General features: G+C 52.2%; 1 protein-coding gene across 2 annotated transcripts in view; it reads left to right on the forward strand.

The window, feature by feature from the left end:
- Positions 1-20,108, forward strand: part of RGS9 (regulator of G protein signaling 9) — a 78,365-nt gene that overhangs the window by 56,802 nt on the left and 1,455 nt on the right. For both annotated transcript variants that reach the window (XM_029212722.1, XM_029212721.1), the window contains 7 exons: positions 6,673-6,702; positions 7,433-7,494; positions 9,338-9,451; positions 12,751-12,866; positions 16,285-16,372; positions 16,849-16,987; positions 18,825-18,910. In XM_029212722.1, the coding sequence (XP_029068555.1) occupies positions 6,673-6,702; positions 7,433-7,494; positions 9,338-9,451; positions 12,751-12,866; positions 16,285-16,372; positions 16,849-16,987; positions 18,825-18,910 (635 nt within the window). The remainder of the gene's footprint in view (positions 1-6,672; positions 6,703-7,432; positions 7,495-9,337; positions 9,452-12,750; positions 12,867-16,284; positions 16,373-16,848; positions 16,988-18,824; positions 18,911-20,108) is intronic.

Raw genomic sequence — 20,108 nt, forward strand, 5'->3', positions numbered from 1 at the left:
GTGTGTGTGTGCGCGTCTGTGTGTGTCTGTGCGTTGTATGCATGTGTCTGTGTGTGCGCCTGTGTACGTGTGCGTGGGGCGGGATCTCTAGCTTCAGCCCTGGCAGGACAGCGCAGACGCTGAGTGAGCTGCTTCCTCTCGGGCACTATCTGGGGTGCCTTCCCAGGAGGGCGGCCAGGCCCCGCCACTGAGGAAGTGTATCTAGGCTCCCTGGCGGGCAGGCTCGGGGCCGAGATGCTCTCAGCCCGGAGTCCACGCAGGGGCGGGGGGTGAGGCTGCGGCCGTGGCGCTGTGTGGCCGGGGCGCTGTCACTGCCGTTTACTCTCTGCCTTCTGTGTCTCTCTCCCACCAGCTCTCTTTCTCCTGTCTGCACTCTGGCTGCCCTGGTGCATTAAGAAGAACAAAGAACCGTAATCCTCGTGCGCACGGGGACCCTCCGTCCTCCCCTTGGCCAGCGCGGGTCACAGCCAGCTGTTAGGGGCTGGGCTTTACCTGTGTGACCTTCCCCACAGTGGGACCCAGTGTCCCCTGTTTATCTGGCCTGAGAGGAGAGGGTCCAGAGGACGGGGCGTGTGTCCAGGAGGTCTTGGGGGTGCCGAGGTGTTGGACTGCTGCCTCGTTCAGAGAAGATCTCTCGGTGCCGGTTTGAAGAGATGACCCATTTCCGAGAATTCGTAAATTCTTGAAAAGATCTCTTTTTCCCTTAAACAGGGGCAAATGATCCAAGAGCCATAAACACCATCGAGCACAAGAAGGAGGCTGTGGGGTTGGCAGGTGTCCACGACCCTGGGTGACCCACTTCCTCAGGCTGATGGCCGCTGGCCGCTGGGGCACCCAGCCCTGGGAGGAGCCCGCCAGAGCCAGGGTGACACATAGGGAGCGTGTCCTCTCTCAGTCCTGATGCCTGGAGGTGGGGGGCCACCTTCCCGTTATCTCAGAGGATTTGGCCCTGCAGGGAGGGGCTGAGTGGTGGCTGGGCCCCAGCCTGCTGTGGGCAGCAGTGCCCGGGGCCGGCCCTCCCTCCCCGACCCCGACAGGGTCACCAGGGTCGTATTGTGACGAGGGCCAGTGCCTTGTGCTCGAGGGAGCTCTGACACCAGAGTGACTACAGCTCCGCCACCCCCTGGAGCTGTGACCTTGGACAAGCTCTTGAGCTCAAGGTCTCAGTTTCCTCATCTATAAAATGGGAATAAGAGTAGTTCCTTCTTCAGGGGCCTCAGCGAGGTCATTTATGTGAAGTGTCTAGAACGGGATCCGACGTGTACACTGCAGCTTTCACTGTCATTACAACTGTCTCCCTGCTGCCAGAGAGCGTTTATGGGGTCTGGAGGCCCTCGACCCTGCTTGGGGACTGTCCCTCGCCAGTTGCCTTCTTGTCCTCGTCTCTTCTCATCCTTCTGCCCTGGCTGGGGTGGGGGGGCACCAGCGTCCACACCCCTGCCTGGTGCCTCACTGTTTACGCTGGCGGCCACACCGGCCTTTGGGCGAAGGACAGAAGTGTGGCTGCCCCGTATTAAGTCCTGTGCACTGCAGAGCCCCCGCCTGGAGCCCTCCGTGAGCAATAGCCCCTCCCGCCATGTATTCCCCCAGCTGGGGAAAACGGCTGTCTTCCTGGGGCTCCTGCGTGACCGGTGGTAGCAGGGGGAGGGCTGGGGCTTGCCCACAGCTCCCTGTGTGCCGGCCACGGGGCCGGCCGCTTCACCCCCGGTCGGGGCTCTGTGCAGATTCAGCAGCTCACGAGGTAGAAGCTTTAGCATCTCTGCTCCACAGTTGAGACAGGCCGAGGAACCAGGCAACGCATCCGAGTCACACGTCTCAGAGACGGTGAAGCTGGGGTTTGTGCCCCAGTGGACGGGCCCCTGAGCCCACTCCATGTCCTGCTGACGGGCCCTGATGTCCATCACGCAGCTTCTAGAAGCTTTGCTGGATTTTATTACCTTCTCCCAGCAGCTTGGGAAGTGAGGCTTATATAAGTTCCCTTTTTCAGAGGACAAAACGGAAACAGACAGATTGAGCCGTTTGCCCAGGCTGAGCCAGCCAGGGGGACGTTTAGGTCCTCCGGGTACCACTTCTGCTCCCCGACCGCACCCCTCGGTCCTGCACCCAGGGCCCCTTTCAGGAGCAGACGGCCTGTGCTCGGGCCCCCAGCTCCACGCTCAGCAGCCCCGCACCTGCCTTGATGTTCTGCTGGCTTAGAATTCTTACTACTTTTTCGGACCAGGGGCTGGGCGCTTTCATCTTGCCTTGGGCCCTAGAAGCTGTGTGGTCATCCCCCCAGGCCTGATCGGGAAGGACATGGCAGGACAGACCTCGTTCGGAGGCTCACAGCCTCGGATTCTCGGCTGCTTGGCCGGCCGGCTGCCCCCATCTCTTTCCTGTGTCTGCTTTGCGTTAACGGCCTCCGTTCCCGGATTTCCTGGTTTCTGGCCTTTGACCCGTTCTCTGCTCTCCAGGCCTGTGTTCCCCGGTTCCCTGTGGTTCTCCCCGCCTTTCGTTTCACTCCATGGCTTGCTGGGCTCTCAGCCCTGTTTGCACAGATTCCCGCCTGACTGCCTGACCCCTGTCTGGGGCTCCCGTGCCGCCTCTGTCCACTGTCACCCCAGGGTCTCCCAGGGCACGGCCTTGAGCCCTCCTGCCCTGTGACAGTCGTCTGCAGCCTGCATCTGGGTTTCAGGGCCGGCAAGAGCTGTGTAAACAAGATCTGGATGCGTCCCTATTTGGGCAACTCTGCGAGTGAAAAGTCCGAAGTCAGAACCCCGAGAATGCAGAGTATTTGACAGTCCCTTAGGCGAGTGTTCCTGTTGTAGCGACACGTGTCACTGGGATGAAGGATAAAGAAGTGAGTTCATCCCAGGTGGACCAGCTGCCGAGAAAGCCGGGTTTGTGCGTGCCTTCCACGGTGTGACAAATGTTTATTTCTTCTTTTACCATGAGGTGGCTTTCTTTGAATTGCTTAGAAGTGTGTGTGTGTGTGTATTTTTTTTTTTTTTTTTTGCGGTACGCCGGCCTCTCACTGTTGTGGCCTCTCCCGTTGCGGAGCACAGGCTCCGGACACGCAGGCTCAGCGGCCATGGCTCACGGGCCCAGCCGCTCCGCGGCATGTGGGATCTTCCCGGACCGGGGCACGAACCCGTGTCCCCTGCATCGGCAGGCGAACTCTCAACCACTGCGCCACCAGGGAAGCCAGTGTAGTTTTTAATAACTGCACTTTAATGTTTCTTGTGGCCTTTGGCTAGGTAATAATCATATTGAAAGTAGGTTGTGAGGTTTAGCAAGTAAGATACAGGATGCCCAGTTAAATTTAAATTTCACATAAGCAGCGAATAACTTGTTGGCATGAATATGTCCCCAGTATTGCCTGGGTATCCTGTATTTTATCTCGTAACTGGGGCTAATGCCATACCCTGAATCTTCTCAGCAGCCAGGGTACGTTGAGTCCCCGCCTTATGCCAGTCACTTAAGGATTCTGTCATTTAATCCCCCCTTTTCTCTTCCCTTTTACGAATGAGAAAACAGAGGCTTTGAGATGCCAAATAAGTCATCCAAAGTCGATTAGTGACAGAACAGGGATTTTGACCTTTCTGACCCCAAAGTCTATACTCTTTCTTATAACGACTCCCACCCCATCAAATTCTCTCTCCGTCTTTCAGAAAAGTCCCGAACCCTCTCCCTCACTTCCCAGATACACATGCACTCTTAAAAGCACAGAGATACCCTATATGTCAATCCACAGGAGGCAGATCCTCTGTACAGCTTTTTTTTTCTTTTTAGTATTTATTTATTTATTTGGTTGCACTGGGTCTTTAGTTGCAGCAGGTGGGCTCCTTAGTCATGGCTCGCGGGCTCCTTAGTTGTAGCATGCGAACTCTTAGTTGAGGCATGCATGTGGGATCTAGTTCCCTGACCAGGGATCGAACCCAGGCCCCCTTCATTGGGAGTGTGGAGTCTTAACCACCGCACTACCAGGGAAGACCCTGGACGGCTGTTTTTAGAAATGCTGAAATCCACACGGACAATCCAGGGTGGAGGTGGGCAAACTCTTAGACTCAATCAAATCCACTGCAGTCTGATTCCCAGGAGATAGCTGGTAATTTGGGGACCGAGAAAACCCACAGCAAACCACACCTTCGACACAGAGCCCTAAAAGGACAGCAAAGTCAAGAAGGGAATTAAAATATAAAAATTTTAAAACGCTGAAGCTTGAGATAATGACCCCAGAAATAAAGGTATTAAGCCGAAGTCAGACCACGCTAAGTAGACTAGAAATGGGTGTGCTGGTGACCGGTTTGCAAGGACAGCTCCCTGGGGAGCCCGGAGACCATTGGACAGGCTGAGAGTCTGCCTGTCTTGTCTGTGTTCATCCACGCAGGGTCCCCGAGGCCAGAGGCCAGTGGCCCACAGGACGGCTCATCCTGGGGCCTGGGCGCTTCAAAGGAGGGTGTCTATGGTGGTGCCTGCTTTATAGTACAGGTGCCATCTTTATACCAGTGCTCGTGCTTCCGGACTCCAGCTTCATGGAAGTATCATTGGCGCATAACATATGTAGGTTTCAGGTGTACAGTGTGTGATTGGATGCATGTAGATATTGCAGGATGATTACCGCCAATAAGGTGAGGTAACACCTCCATCCCCTGACGTAATTGCGATTTTTGTGGTGATAACAGTTAAGCTCTCCTTTCTGGCCAACTCACAAGTATCGTTAATTATAGTCACCGTGCTGTGCTTTAGGTCCCCAGATCTTAGTTCCCTTCTAGCTGGGAGTGTGTTTTACCATCACTAGTGTTAATTACTAGTGTCTTCTGTGTGTGTGCGTCCTCTTGTGATTGGGGCCCTAGCACTCTTTTTTGTTTTAATTTTAAACTAAATGGCCGGACAGAGAAGACATTTCATTCGACGGTATCCTCAGCTTCAGGGCAAGGAGGAAGGCATTGGTGAAGAGAGCAGATCATTTTCTGTCTTTCCTGGATCACTCCTCGGCTTTGCAAAGGGCAGATCTGGGTTTGAATCCTGCCTCAGCCAGTTACTGACCAGGAGATGTCAGGGCCTTGGTTTCCTCAGCTGAAAATCAGAAAAATAAAACCTTCCTCCCTCAAACTCTGTAAGGGCTCAGAGAGGTGTAAATTGCTTTGTACTATTGCTTGGTGGTTATTGTTACACAAAAGTCCAGCTTCCCTACTCCGACCCCAGGGTTCTTTTCTACCTGAAACGTGTCTTCTAAAACAGCCCTATGTTAGGGCTGTTAGAGAATTGGAACAGATAATCAGTGTGATTGCCAAAATATTTGGGGAGTGTTCTCAGTTTTTTAAGTGGAAAAATATTCTGTTAACCTTAAAATACATCTCCATTTTTCTAGGCCTCCAAGCACACTGCAGTCATCATTTGTTTGGCATTTAATGAGCATCTACTCTGTACCATACATCATGCTCAGGAAGATAAACATGGTCTTCCTGCTCTTCATGGTGCTTAATGGGTGATACATAGATTAAACAGAGTCACACAAACAAATATCTAATTATACTTGTGATCAGCGCTATGAAGAAGGAAGTTTGGGAAGGGGTGGCAGATTAGAGAGGCCTACCTGAGCATTACCTTTCTGAGTTAACTCTCCCTACCCCACCCAGGAAGAAGGATTTCCTGCGAAAAGCAAGCACATAAAAACAATCTAACGATGCAAAATGAAACCCAGCGTGGATTAGAAAGGAGAGACTTGCGTATGACGTTCCGGATCAGACCTTCCTTCATTCCTCGTTAATGGGCTCTGGTCCAGTACTTATTTTACTAACTGGCTAAAGGAGATCGTGTCCTCCTTGGACTTCTGACTCTATTTCAAGGGCAAACCTGGCTGCACTCAGCAACGTGGGTTTTAGCAGCCAGCAATTAGATGCTCAGCTTGAAGTGTAAGAGTCCGCACCAGGCGGCCCCTGGACCAGACCTAGGAAAGCTGAATTGGCATCACCCACCATGCCCAGCCTCCAAGATTTGCATGGGGCAGACAAGTGGTACCAGGGAAGAATGTCAGATGGTAGGAGAGTTTAGAAGGAGACAGGTCTGAATGGTTTCCAGGAGCTTCCAAGACCCTAAACATGGCACCCCTCTCGGAGCCATCCTTCCTCGGCTATGACTCTAAAAGTCCAGAGAGGGGACGCGAACTTGCTTCAGCGGCTTCAGAGAGGATAGGGCCCGGTGTGAGCTCTTCCATGTTACAGCTCAGCTCTTGGACTCAGCTTGCAGTGGAGGCTTCTCTTGAGTCTTTTAATTGTGTGCTTTGTTTTTGACAGCGTGGCTTTCCCCCCGCAACATATGGTATTGGTCAAGTCGCTAGTTTCTCCCCCCCCCCCCGCCCCCCGTTCCATTTCAGACGTTCTGTAGGCGCTACGCTGGGTTGGGAGCAATCCCGAGCTTAGTCTTGAATTCATCTTGGCTTTTCGGAGAATAGGATAAAGTTACAGTGGTAAAGCATCCCCTTCCCTCAGCAAACCTCTTAGCTGGTCTTATTCTCTAGAAGTTGTGTAGAATAGGGTGGAAGGGCTGGTGATGGGGAAATTCTATCCTTTAAGTCAAAAGAGACGGGCAGTTTTCTCTTGGGGAAGGGTTTTTGTTTTTCAAATGGGTAATTGGACTGTAATGATTTCATGACATCTGTTTAATGGTTTTTGCTTCTTTGTTTTACAGAAACAAACAGTGGTTTCTGTCAGAAAAGAGGTAATTAGTCTCCCAGTTTCAAGGGAATCTGATTTTTAATCCTCTTACAAATCATATGTACTTTGGCTTCATGGTTTGCACTCAGTGATGAAATGAAAACCACGTGTAACGTTCAAACAGCTGTTTCCCAATTAACGGACAGCACAGAAGCCAAAGCATCTCATGTAAGATCTGGCTGGGGCTGACGCTGAGGCTCAGGGTGCGAAATGCCCTCCGAAGGCACAGAACTGGGGGGGGGTGGAGCGGATGCGTCCACCCTGGTCCCTGCTGCTACAGTTACAGGGCGGCTCAGCATCTGTCCAGGGTGACAAGCGACCTGTGTTGGCAAATCTTGTATCCGGGGTGCAAGACAGAGAGCCCTGGGAAGTGTTGGCCGTGAGGTTAGTTAGATCTGCTTCTGTGAGTCAGAGGCATTTGGGGGAAAAGCTAAGCTTCTGTGTCTATCCCATGTCTCACTTTAACGCACCTTAGAACTTTTTTTTTTCCCAGTTGGTGCCTTTTCCGAGACTAGCACACGATGAGACGAGTGAAGGAGGCTCCTTATTTGGAGTTGGGGGCCACCCATCTGCTGCAGACCTGAGCCCTGCTGGTCCTGGGGTGGCCGGCTTGAGGGAACGGAATGGGGTGCTTTGATGGGGACATGGCTTCTGGTTTGGAGCCATACGTATGTGTCGGCATTAGCGACACCCCCGTGGGGCAGTTGGACATCTAACAACTGTTTCTCTTCCAGATCATGTATTACCGACAGGCCTTAATGAGGTCCACGGTGAAGTCTTCCGTGTCCCTTGGCGGGTACGTCCCTGCTTTGTTGGTCTTGGTGAGGTTTGCACAATAGTTAGGAGGGGAACTGCTTCAAGGCGAACTTGACAAGTCATAGGTTGACGTAAGAGCCTGAAGGACTCACGGGGACAAAAGCAGTCTCTTGGGGGGTTAGTTCCTGGTTCTTCGCTCAGTGCTAGTCTTCAGGTCTCGGGCTAGGCAAAATCAGGGTTGGGTGAGGCAAGCCTGTCTGTGTGGATGGGAAAGTGGGAAGAGTCAGAAGTTCACCGGCTGGATTCTGTGTTCAATGTACTGATAAGTATCCATTGTTAATGTTTGATTTAAAATCCCGTTGGGAGAAACTGGAAATTTACGTTTGATTCTTGAACGTTCAGGCTACTTTGATCCAGTCTCCCAGAGGGCATTATTTGGAAGACATGAAAAGGTTTAGTGCCCCCCAAATGTAAGCAATTACCCTTTCAAAATGTGGAATTCCTTGGAGGCTCACCTTTCTAGGTCTGCAATTTTTCTGCACACTTGAAAATGGACTTGGCTGATTTCTGGGGACACATGACATGATGAGTCATTTATTCTGCCCACAGGTAATGATCGGGGTGGGAGATACTGTGTTTTGTCCAGTGCCTTTCTTCCAGTGCGGTTAGGGTTAGGCTCTTGTCAAAATCTCCAAATATCTTTTGACATCCTCCCAAACCCGTAGTTTGCAAAACTACCACCTGCCCGAAAATACGTGCCCTGACCTCACCCACCTTTTGCAGTGACTTCTGTCTGCGGCTGCCGAGTCACAGATGGGGCTGCACGCGGGCGCTCACTTTGGGTTCTAATGTTCTGTGATAAAGCCAGACCCACCTGCTCTGATGTTGCAGAAACCCAGTTTCATGAAACCAAATAGAAAGTCCATTAGAGGAGGTTCAAAGGCTACACTGGATACTTCGTAGGCCCACTTCCCAATTTTTGTTTGTCTCAGAGCCTCATTACCATAATTTTGACATCATTATAGTGTTTGGACCCGTGGATGCATTTTTTTCCCCTTCCCTTCAGCTGCTCCACTGTAAAGGTCTGATAAGAATAAGGAGGTCATGGGGCAGATGGAGCCCAGGGGCTTGAGTTCTGCGCGGAACTGTAAACCGAGAGCTCTGGTGTATCTCTCGGGCACGGTCCTGCTCTATCAAACTCTCATGGCTGTGGGCAGACTTCGTGGCAGGTGCCTTACGTGTATACTACGGATGCAATCCCCACCTGTAGGGTGAAGGCATGCCAGGTTTTTTCCAAACTGCCAGATACCAGTACACGTGTTGACTCAGAAGGTCTAACCCGACCAGGAGGAATTAGCTCTTGCCCACGTTTGTCTCAGTGAGACCACCGCTGTGAATACTGGGTCTGAGTTCCCAAATGCAGGCATTATTTGACCAAGGGTGGACCCCAGGGTGGCACAACAGAATCTCACCGAGTCTGTGGCGACCTTGTGCTTCCAAGATGGTGCCAAGACACCTGTTTGAACACGTGCAAAGAGTCAGCTTTGCATTTTGAAAACTCATGATCAAATGTAAAGAGGCTGTATTTTAATGAAATACGTACGGAGAAGTCACAAAGAACTGGTTTGGGAGACGACGTTTCACTTTACAACTAGAATAGGACAGATCTTGGTGAGGTTTCATTTCACAACTAGAATAGGACAGATCTTGTTTAACACCTGCCAATCCCGAGGGCTGTTAGAGCGTTTTTCTAAGAAGACAGTAACAAGTATGTAACTAAATCCATCAAGTTGAAGGAGGGCAGGCTGGTCGATCAACCTGAGTGTTGATTTGGTCTCTGGGGTGTTGAACTTCTAGGAAATCGCTTTCCGTTTGCTTTTCAGGATCGTCAAGTACAGTGAGCAGTTTTCGTCCAACGACGCCATCATGTCGGGCTGCCTTCCTAGCAATCCTTGGGTAACGGATGACACCCAGTTCTGGGATTTAAATGCCAAACTGTATGTATTCGAGATATCGGGGTCCTTTTATTTTTTTTTATTTTTTATTTTTTTTTTTCAGGGTCCTTTTAAAAGTAACTTTTTGAGTTAGAATTCACACACCGTATAATTCACCCATTTAAAGTGTACAATCCAACGGTTTTTACTATATTCATCGAATTGTACAGCCATCACCACAATTTTAAAATATTTTCATCACCCAAATAAGAAACCCCCTACCCTTTAGCTATTACCCTCCAAATCCCCCTCCCCAAAACCCTCCAGTCCTAGGCAACCACTAAACCTTCTGTCTCTACAGGTTTGCCTATTATGGACATTCATATCAATGGAATCACACAATCTGTGGTCTTTTGTGATTAGCTTTTTTCACTTAGCATAATGCCTTCAAAGTTTATCCATGCTGAAGCAGGTATTCATACTCAATCCCGAGTTACGGCTGAAAAATATTAATGTATATGCACACGCCACATCTCGTTTACCCATCCATCAGCTGATGGGCATTTGGCTTGTCTCTGCCATTTAGCGATTGTGAGTAATGCTGCTGTGAACATTCGTGTGCTAGTTTTTATGTGGACATATGTTTTTCATTTTTCTGGAGTATGTACCTAGGGATGGAACTGCTGGGTCAAGTGGTAACTCTGCTTTAACAATACATAGATCGTTTTTTTTGTGGTACGCGGGCCTCTCACTGCTGTGGCCTCTCCCGTTGCGGAGCACAGGCTCCGGACGTGCAGGCTCAGTGGCCATGGCTCACGGGCCCAGCCGCTCCGCGGCACGTGGGATCTTCCCGGACCGGGGCACGAACCCACGTCCCCTGCATCGGCAGGCGGACTCTCAACCACTGCGCCACCAGGGAAGCCCATAGAGCGTTTTTGAAAACAATCATCTTCATGGCTTCGCACTTTTGACTTCTGACTAGAGTAAAAATAAGTTCCTGGAAAGCAGAGCCCTAAAGCTGCCTTGGGGATTACACCACTCACTCCTTTGCTGTTTATGAAATTTGAACAGTTGTTGCTGCTACCTGTGCCTGCATAAATCTGTCGTCTGGAAGAGGGGGCAAAGGCCAAGATGCAGGGGGGAAAAGCCCAAGCTAACATAGGGGGGAAGAAGAGGGGGGCAGTTCAGAGGGAGCTGGAGCAGGAGAGGCAGAAGGGGCTGGAAGGAGCGTGTGGGGTGGGATGGGGTAGCTGGAAAAACAGAGAGCGTCAGGTACATGCCACAGCGGTGTCAGCGCCAAGGCCATCACCACCTAAGGCATGAGGAACACCCAGGTGGCACAGATCTGGCCAGGTGAGCAGGTGTAGCTGCAGAGGCCTTTCACCCCTCCGCGTAGCCCGCTATGGGCAGCAGACAGGTAAAGGAGGGCGCTCACCTGGAGTCGGGGGTCAACCGCAGAGCCCAAGACTCTAGAACCATCTTCTGGGGAGTCTTCCGGGGCCTCTAGTTATTAGGACGGTTTTCTGGAGCTTGTGTCTCTGTCGCAGTTATCAGAAGGGAGAGGCAGCCTGTACCTCCCTGTGCACAAGGATGTGCAGAAGTCGGCTCTTGTCGGGGAAAAGGCAGGGTCACCTGGCCAGGACAGGGACCGTCCTGAGAGGGTTTGGGAAGGAGGCGTGGATGCTGCCGGATGCTACGTGCAATGGAGAGTGGAGTATGGAAGCTTGAGGTAGAGATTTGCTGGTGAAGAAAAGAGGTGATGCTTATGTAGGAGCCCTTGATCAGAGGGTACTGGGTGAATGCCAAATGAGCCCCACCCCCCAAAAATGGGAGGCCTTCTTCTTAATGGTTTAGATTTTAGAACGGTATTAACATCACCTGGGAAGCTTAAAAACAAAAACAAAAACAGGGACTTCCCTGGTGGTCCAGTGGTGAAGACTCCGCGCTTCCAATGCTGGGGACGCGGGTTCAAACCTTGGTCTGGGAACTAAGATCCCACATGCCGCGCAGTGCGGCCAAACAAACAAAACATAGCAGACGAAAACCCAGTATCCAGCCCTTATCTCCAAAGCCTCTTGTTAATTGGCCTGGCTTACCTCCTGAGCCCCATTAGCCCACTGATTTCAGTGAGCAGCGAGGGTTCACAAGACCGGCTCGGAGCATCCGCTCCCAGGGTTGGCCATGGACCGGCCGCATCAATGTCCTCCAGGAACTCGTGGGGAATGCAAGCTCTGGGGCCGCACCCGAGACTGAATCAGGAAGTTGGGGGAGGGCACCCAGCAGTCGGTGTTTTAGTGAGTCTCCCAGGGGATTCTGATGTCCGCTGAAGTTGGCACACCTGTTTGACGCCGGGCCCTGCTTCTTACTGTGTGGGCCCGGGCAAGGGTTTACCCTCTCTGAGCCTCCGTCGTCTTGGAAGTGCTATCCAGCTGGCCGCGTTCCCTTAGGGACCCAGCGATGGGTGTGTGTGTAAAGCACAGTGCGTCACAGATGGTGACTCCGTAAGTGGTAGCTGTTATTCCGGGATCCTTATTGTTTCCACGCTGACGTTAGGGAAGCGTAAGATCGCCTGACCGACTTGAGATACCACAGACATCACTTGTACCCAGTCATGGTTTCAGCTGTTGCACCAGTGGGCAACGTGGTGTCTGGGACTTGGGAACCTCTGTTTCCCAGGGGCTGTGTTGGGTTACGGAGAATTCCATAAGGAAAAGGAGAAAAGCCAACAGTTTTCTGGATTTTCTAGACCGTGAGACCCACCCCATGCTAGCTGGGCTCGCGTGTCCTTCCTGAGATCGAAGCGTGTTCAGAATGAGCGGCGGTGGAGTGGGCCTGGCATCGTAGGGGAGGCTCTGGGAGAGGGTGCACGGCCGGCAGGGCCTGTGGGGTGTCTGCCTGGGGGCACGGGGCCTGAAGCAGGGCAGGAAGGGTCACCAGATGTTCCCGTGGGAAGGGGGTGTTGAGGGGGGGCAGTGGCCACAGCACCCATCACTGGGGCCATTCTGGGATTCTCTCTGGTCTGGTGTGGCAGGCTGGCCCCCTGGTCTCCACAGGCCTTCGAGGAGGCGTGCATGTCCCTCTGCCCTGAAGGGTTAGCATGAGGCTCTCTGCTGGGGGCCTCCTTCCCCCTGCTGGGGAGGCCAAATCCCGAGACGAGGCCCAGGGGACATGTCTGAGGCTGCATTTTCCAAGCAAGGGGTTACTCGGCTTGTTTGTGCGGGTATGGAGGAGGGGAGGGTTGGGTCGTGCCCTGGGCCGGGGGACTCGCGGAGGTTAGCAGGGGCTGAAGCCCCCTCGCCGCACGCAGGCCCCCTGGGTGCGGCCTGAGTGTCTGGAGCATTTACAAATTGTGGTCCTTGCAGGGTGGAATTCCCAACCAAGATGCGGGTGGAACGATGGGCTTTCAACTTCAGCGAGCTGATCCGAGACCCCAAGGGTCGACAGAGCTTCCAGTACTTTCTCAAGAAAGAATTCAGTGGTGGGTCTCTTGAGTTTTTTAAATAAAACATTTGCTTTTAGAAATATTCCTGAATGTCTAGCCTAGGGCTCCGAGGTTGCTCGGCAGGTGTTTCCATAGCTCTGCTTGGGCCGACTCTCATCCTGGACCCCGTCTCTCCATTGGCTCCCGGGGGCCCCGCAGTCGGGGGAATTGCTTTGCTCACAGAATCCACGTGGACATGACTCAGGTTTCCAAGGCTCCATCCCCTCTGGCTGCCCTCACTGGCTCACCCTGATCCCTGGGTCTCCCACCCTCGAGCTCCCGGGTCTGCTGCCGCCATGTACCTGGTTTTCTTCAGCTCAGGGCCCCTCTGCCGTGGCCGCCCATGCAGTTCACCTGGATCCCATCCCCAGAGGTTCCTTTTTAATTGGTTTGGGGCGGAATCTCTGAAGTCTTGAAAACTCCCCAGGTGATTCTGACATGCGGCCATGATCGAGAGCCACTGTCTCAGCTCCTGGTCTGCTTCCTTGGAGGATTTGAATGGAATGGATGGGGCCACATTTTATACCCCAGCCGTCCGGAGGCCCCTGCAGCCTCGTAAATACACTGCAGTGGGAGACACCTGGGAAAAGCAAAGGCCAGATCGGGACCAGCTTCCCTATAGGCAGAGCATTCCATGGGCTTCACCACCTTCCCTGAAAAGTTTACTTTTATGGGGTTCCTTTATTTCTCTCCAAGTCCCCAGTCGTGGGGAGCATTGCATTTGAGCCTTGACACGGCCTGGCTCCCCAGGACCCACTGGCCTGTGAGGTTGCACCTGAAAGTATCCCACGGGACTTGCCATAAGCCTGTTTGACTGCCGGATGCACACATTACATGCTAAGATGGATTCTTGAAAATCGCTTTTTTCTGATTAAGCCTAATTGCCGCGAGGTGATAAAACCCAGAACAGTTGGATGGGAAAGGGAGCTGCTTTTAGGACAGGCCGGAAGCAACTGGTGAATAAGTGGATCCGGCGCCATCTAGTGGTCGGCTAACAAACTACACTCTGAGCTTATCCCACCCAGGCGTCACTTAGTGTTGGTAAGAATCCATCCCCAAGATTTCCCTGCGTTATTAAAAGAGCGCTATTGGTGATCTCGGGATGAGATTCCCGAGGCTTCCGGTACGAGCAGAACACGTAAATAATCAGTTCATTTAATTAAAATGTAAAAAATTGAGATATGCTTCACATGCTATAAATTCACAGACCGTATCATTCACATGCCCTTTTAAAGTGTGCCGTTCAGTGCTGTGTAGTAGATTCACAGAGTTGCACAACGATCACCACTATATAATTCTAGAACCTTTTCACCACCTCAAAAAGAAACCCCTGACCCATAGAAGTCACTCCCTATTTCTCTGTCTTCCTCTGCTCCCAACTCCCCAGCCCACACCCCCAGCCCTAGGCAACCACTAATTTACTTTCTATTTTCATGGACTTGCCTGTTCTGGACATTTCCTATAAATGGAATCATACCATGTGTGGCTTTCTGTCCTCTTTCACTTAGCATAGTATTTTCAAAGTCCATCCACGTTGGAGCATGTAACGATGCTTCATTCCTTTTCATGACCAAATAATATTCCATTCTGTGAAGATACCACATTTTGTTTATCTACTTCTCAGGTGGTGGACATTTGGGTTGTTTCAACTTTTTGGCTATTATGGGTAGTACTGCTATGAACATTCATGTACACATTTTTCTGTGCTCATTTAATTTGTTTTTTACCCTGGTAAAATATTCATAACGTAAGACTTACCATTTTAACCATTCTAAGTGTAGAGTTCAGTGAAATTAACATCACTGTGCACCTGTCACCACCATCGGTCGCCGGAAATGTTTTATCTTCCCAAACGAAACTCTATCCCCATTAAACACTAACTCCCCACTCCTCCACTCCCCGCCAGCTCCTGGGAACCATTCTATTTTCTGTTTCTATGAACTTGACGACTCTGGGAACCACATATAAATGGAATCAGACTGTCTTTGTCCTTCTGTGTCTGGCTTGTTTCACGGAGCATGCTCTCTTCAAGGTTCATCTACATTGTAGCTATGTCAGAACTTCCTTCCTTTTTAAGGCTGAATAATACCCATTGTATGTATGCACCACATTTTGTTTATCCATTCATCTGCTGATGAACGTGTGGGTTGTTTCCGCCTTTTGACTAGTGTGAATAATTGCTCATTTAATTTTACCCTTCAGCAATTAACCGTCTTGCCGTGGGCAAGGTGGTCTACAGGGCACTTGCTGTAAGACCAATGGCTGTCACTTAAGAGCACTGCTGGCCTGCTTACTCATGCTTGTGATCTCGGTCCCAGGAGCACCCTGAATTTCATGCTGAAGAGGAAGGATCTCTGTGGAGTTACGGGACAGAGGTCAACTAGTTTAGGATCGTGCAAACTTTTCCAGTCTAAAATACCTGGGAGCCTTCCAGAGAATACTGGGAATGGAGAGGAGGGCATGGTCTGGTCCATTTCCGCCCACCATGGCATTCTGTGATTCACCTCCCCCCTGCCCCACATGCACACACAGGCGCACACACACATGCACACACGCGAATACACAGACACGTGTGCACGCACAACATACACACACACACATGCACACGTAAGCTCTTGCTCTCCCACTGGACTGACCCCGTTTATTTTCTCAGGCGAAAACTGGCCACCTGGGATGGCGCACCGAGGTGTTCCCACTACTGGGGGCTGGGAGAATCCCCCTTCCAGTTAGAGAAGTTGGAAGGAAACGGGGTGGGGCAGAAGCTGGCTTTCCTCCTGGGCCCAGAGGCGCAGACTCTCCGGCTCAGGTGACCAGGCCTTCCTGAGAGCCAGCCCGTCAGCATCGCTGCTTCGGCAGCGTCTCCGTGAGGGTCTTTGGCTGGAATACGCCCCGCGAGGAGCCCTAAGAGACGGGCTCTCTGTGCACAAAGGAGGTGGGAGTCACGTGCGTCATCGACCAGGCGCAAAGTCACCAGGACCCTTCACGGAGAAAACCTACAGAGCAGCGACGCATGCGTCCCAGCCTAATCAGATGTCACTTGTCCAAGCAAGGTGTGCGACCTCCTGGATGAAGAGGAACGAGACCGCCTCTGGTGGTTCATCTGAGCTCTGACTTGTGTGCCCCGGGGGAAAGCGCAGGTTCCCAGCAGACACGTGGGCTGCACACACAGGGCACGTGCCCCCCTGGAGCACGTAGGTGTGCTCACTGGGGTAACAAGCCTCTCCGGGCCCTGGACAGAGGACATGTGGTCTCGCCCCCGCCGTAGTCGCTGCTCCAGGATGGGATGTACCCCAGCTGACCCGTTTCTCTTCTTTCCTCCCTTCCCCTCCCATCTGGACTCCTGTCCGGCTGTCCCCGTGGACCCTCCCCCCCCCCCCCCCCCCCCCCCCCCCCCCCCCCCCCCCCCCCCGCACAGGGGAGAATCTGGGATTCTGGGAAGCCTGTGAGGATCTGAAGTACGGAGATCAGTCCAAGGTCAAGGAGAAAGCGGAGGAGATTTACAAGTGAGGATGAGCCAGATTGGTGGGGAGGTTTCCCCCCGGCACCCCAGCTGCCCGCCCCCCCGCGGTTATGCTTGAGGTCGGAGACTGGATGGAGGCCCCCCACACCTCGCATCCCCATCAGTCACCTCACCTCGCGCTGTGGACACCTCACCCCTGCTCCGGGAGGCTGGAGGTCCTGGGAGAAAGCTGGGGGAGGGTCAGCCCACCCACTTTTTGCTCTCTCTCTGCCAGAGGTTGGGAATTCCAAAGTCAAACACAAGTTCACATTCCCAATGCTGGCAGGGCTGTTTTCTTGCTTCTAAGAAATGTTGCTTGATGGCCTGTTCAAATGCTTTAGTGTCTCCTAAAAAAAGGACCACTTTCACCCCGGGGGACCCAACCCACGACTGTCAACCCCTCGCTCCCAAGCAGCTGTGAACTTTTCATTCACTGACCTGGTCTGGCTACTTTTGCTGACGTCTTCCTCCCCGTCTCAGGCTGTTTCTGGCCCCAGGGGCGAGGCGGTGGATAAACATAGACGGCAAAACCATGGACATCACAGTCAAGGGGCTGAAGCATCCCCACCGCTACGTGCTGGACGCCGCACAGACCCACATCTACATGCTCATGAAGAAGGTAGGCGCGGCCGTGGTGAGGGTGCACGGAGGCCTGGAAGCGCTTCCCTCCCCAGGTGCTGGGAGGGCTCTTTAGATGTGGGGAAAAGGGAGAGAATGCGTGGTTACTGCTTTGCGGTGTTAGATGCAGGGCTGTCAGCTGTCTCTCCCTCCTGCCCGCTGGGCTGGCCCCTCCTTGTGCTCCTGGGCCCCCTGGCCAGGGAGGGCTGCCTGCAGAGGCTGTGTGCCCTGTTTTGTTTTTTTTTTAATCTATTTTTAAAATTTTATTTATTATTTTTGGCTGTGTTGGGTCTTTGTTACTGCGCGCGGGCTTTCTCTAGTTGCTGTGAGTGGGGGCTACTCTTCGTTGCGGTGCGCGGGCTTCTCATCGCGGTGGCTTCTCTTGTTGCAGAGCACGGGCTCTAGGCGCGCAGGCTTCAGTAGTTGTGGCACGCAGGCTCAGTAGTTGTGGCTTGTGGGCTCTAGAGCACAGGCTCAGTAGTTGTGGCACACAGGCTTAGTTGCTCCACGGCATGTGGGATCTTCCCGGACCAGGGCTCGAACATGTGTCCCCTGCATTGGCAGGTGGACTCGCAACCACTGTGCCACCAGGGAAGCCCCTGCGTGCCTTCTTAAGGCTTCTCACTCTGCAGTCGTCGCATAGACCGTCATGACATAGTGGCTGCACCAATGTACATCCCCCCCACCGTGTAGGAGGGTTCCGTTTTCTCCGCGCCCTCTCCAGCATTTGTTATCTGTAGACTTTTTGAGGATGGCCATTCTGACCGGTGTGAGGTGATACCTCACGGTAGTCCTGATTTGCATTCTCTAATGATTAGCGACGTGGAGCAGCTTTTCATGTCCCTGTCGGCCATCTGTGTGTCTTCTTTGGAGAAATGTCTATTTAGGTCTTCTGTCCACAGTTCTCATGACTTTTACTGCTACTACTTAGTCTTTAGAATGGTACTGTTTCAATAAATTTTTTAAAATTCTCAATTGGTCGTTGAGAAATTCTCCTAGATGTTTCTGTGGGCTTTGTCCCATGTATGTTACGACTAGAGTTTGCAGTCGGCTTGCGGGGAGCAGGCGTTCAGGAAGTTCCCTGAACCTGCCGAGGGTCCCAGTAAATAGCCACACAAGAGGAGTCTGAGCCTGGGGCTGTTTTTGGTTGGGCTGGGTTTGGTATCCTCTTGCCTTTCTACTGAAATTCAGGGGAGAAGGGCTTGTGAGTGGGCTTGGAAGTGGAGGTAGCGGGTGGGCAAGGTTGGAAGCAAGGGTCTGCTGTTTCGTGCATATGTCGCTGGAGAGCCCTCGAGATTCTTTGGGGGCGGCTGTGGACCAGGGATCTATAGTGTGAAGGGCGGCAGCATCTGGCCAAGACTCAGCATGTCCCACTCCCCGGGTCTCCGAGAATGTGCATTTCTAGCAAGTGGCCGGGTGAAATGGACGCTGCCGCATGGGGACCACACTTGAGCGCCGTGGCTTTAGACACACATCTGAATGCCTTGCACACAAGGATACAAATCCTCTTAACTTTGCAATCTCACTGCCGAGGGAAGGCTGGGGAAACGGCCAGTGTATTCGTTTTTTTTTTTTTTTTTTTGCGGTACGTGGGCCTCTCACTGCTGTGGCGTCTCCCGTTGCGGAGCACAGGCTCCGGACGCGCAGGCTCAGCGGCCATGGCTCACGGGCCCAGCCACTCCACGGCACGTGGGATCTTCCCGGACCGGGGCACGAACCCGTGTCCCCTGCATCGGCAGGCGGACTCTCAACCACTGCGCCACAGGGAAGCCCCAGTGTATTCGTTTGATGTGACACTTTCCCTCTCATAATAACTGTTTTTCTCTTGTTCCCGCTAGGACTCTTATGCCCGCTACTTGAAATCCCCAGTCTATAAGGAAATGCTGGCCAGAGCGGTTGAACCTCAGGAAACCACCAAGAGAAGGCAAGTGGAATGGGTTGCAGTCACTCATTGCCTGCTGCTTTGTTTACAGGGAAAGGAGGGTCTCTTTCAGCCAAACGGCTATTCTCAAGATATTTGCTGGATGAAAATATTGGGGACTGGGAAGTATTTCTCACCATGCTCTGAAATCATGCTGGCAAGATGCACATAGTAATTACTGCCAGTAACTTTTGTTTCCCTAACACTGGTTTCAAAGAGTTTTGATTATGAGCTGGGATAATGACCTTTATTACAAATGGAAGCATCTCATTGGCTTTTTAATTGCTGCGCTTCTCCACCTCCAAACTGATGTGTAGCAATTAATTTAGCTACATCCTGGTAATGTCCTTTGTAATGGCCTAAGACTGTGGAGAGGAGAGCAGATTGCACCCCAAGAAAAATATAGACTCTTAGGGAAAATGTACAGGGAAACTCTAAGTATTCTTGCTGAGCCAGGGGGACGGCCTTCTTTATTCATTCTCACCTTCCTCATTGGAGATATGGAGCATATCCCATCTGGCAGAGCCCTTGGGCAAAGGATGAAATGTTCTGAGGGGCAGTTTGGGCTCCTTTTTTGGGGGAAAAAGAAAACTCAACAGGGACTGAAGATTCAAAAGAGTATCCGAACGGCAGCTTGAACAAAGACGCAGGACTTTGGCGGAGGTTTTCCCAGCGCCAGCGCATGTCCTGTCCGCCCCTCCCCCGGCCCCCCCTTAGTAGATGTTCTCCGCCCCGTTTGCCAGCTCAGCCCACGCTGGGCTCTTTTTCCATAGTCTCCAGTCAATTCAAAAGAGGGGTGGTTGGACCAGAGCCTTTGTCAAAGGAGCTTAAAAAAAACCCCAACTTGGTTTCATTCTTGAGGATAATGGCCCTGTTATGAAAAGGAGAGAAAGGAGGTCTTTGTGGTGCTATTCTTCTAGGTTCACGGGGTAAGGAAGGGAGTTCAGTGTCCCTGGGGACTTGAAAGCTTTTCTTTAAGCCACAAGAAAGGGCCATAATAGCTCCAGAAGTTCTGCCAGAAAGTAGTGGGGAAGGGAGGAGAGCTTCGTATGTCTCTCTCCAGATGTTTTTTAAGTTGGCACAGACCTGAGAAATCAGCTGAGATCTTTTGCGGGGCATCCGGGCGCTTGGCTGGGGCGGCACTAGACCACAGATGCAGTGCTCGGCTGTGAGGTCGGGTACCGCTGTCCGGTGGCGCTTG

This window comes from Monodon monoceros, unplaced genomic scaffold (genome assembly GCF_005190385.1).
Source record: "Monodon monoceros isolate NGI ecotype Baffin Bay Population unplaced genomic scaffold, NGI_Narwhal_1 Super_Scaffold_9, whole genome shotgun sequence".
NCBI lineage: Eukaryota > Metazoa > Chordata > Mammalia > Artiodactyla > Monodontidae > Monodon > Monodon monoceros.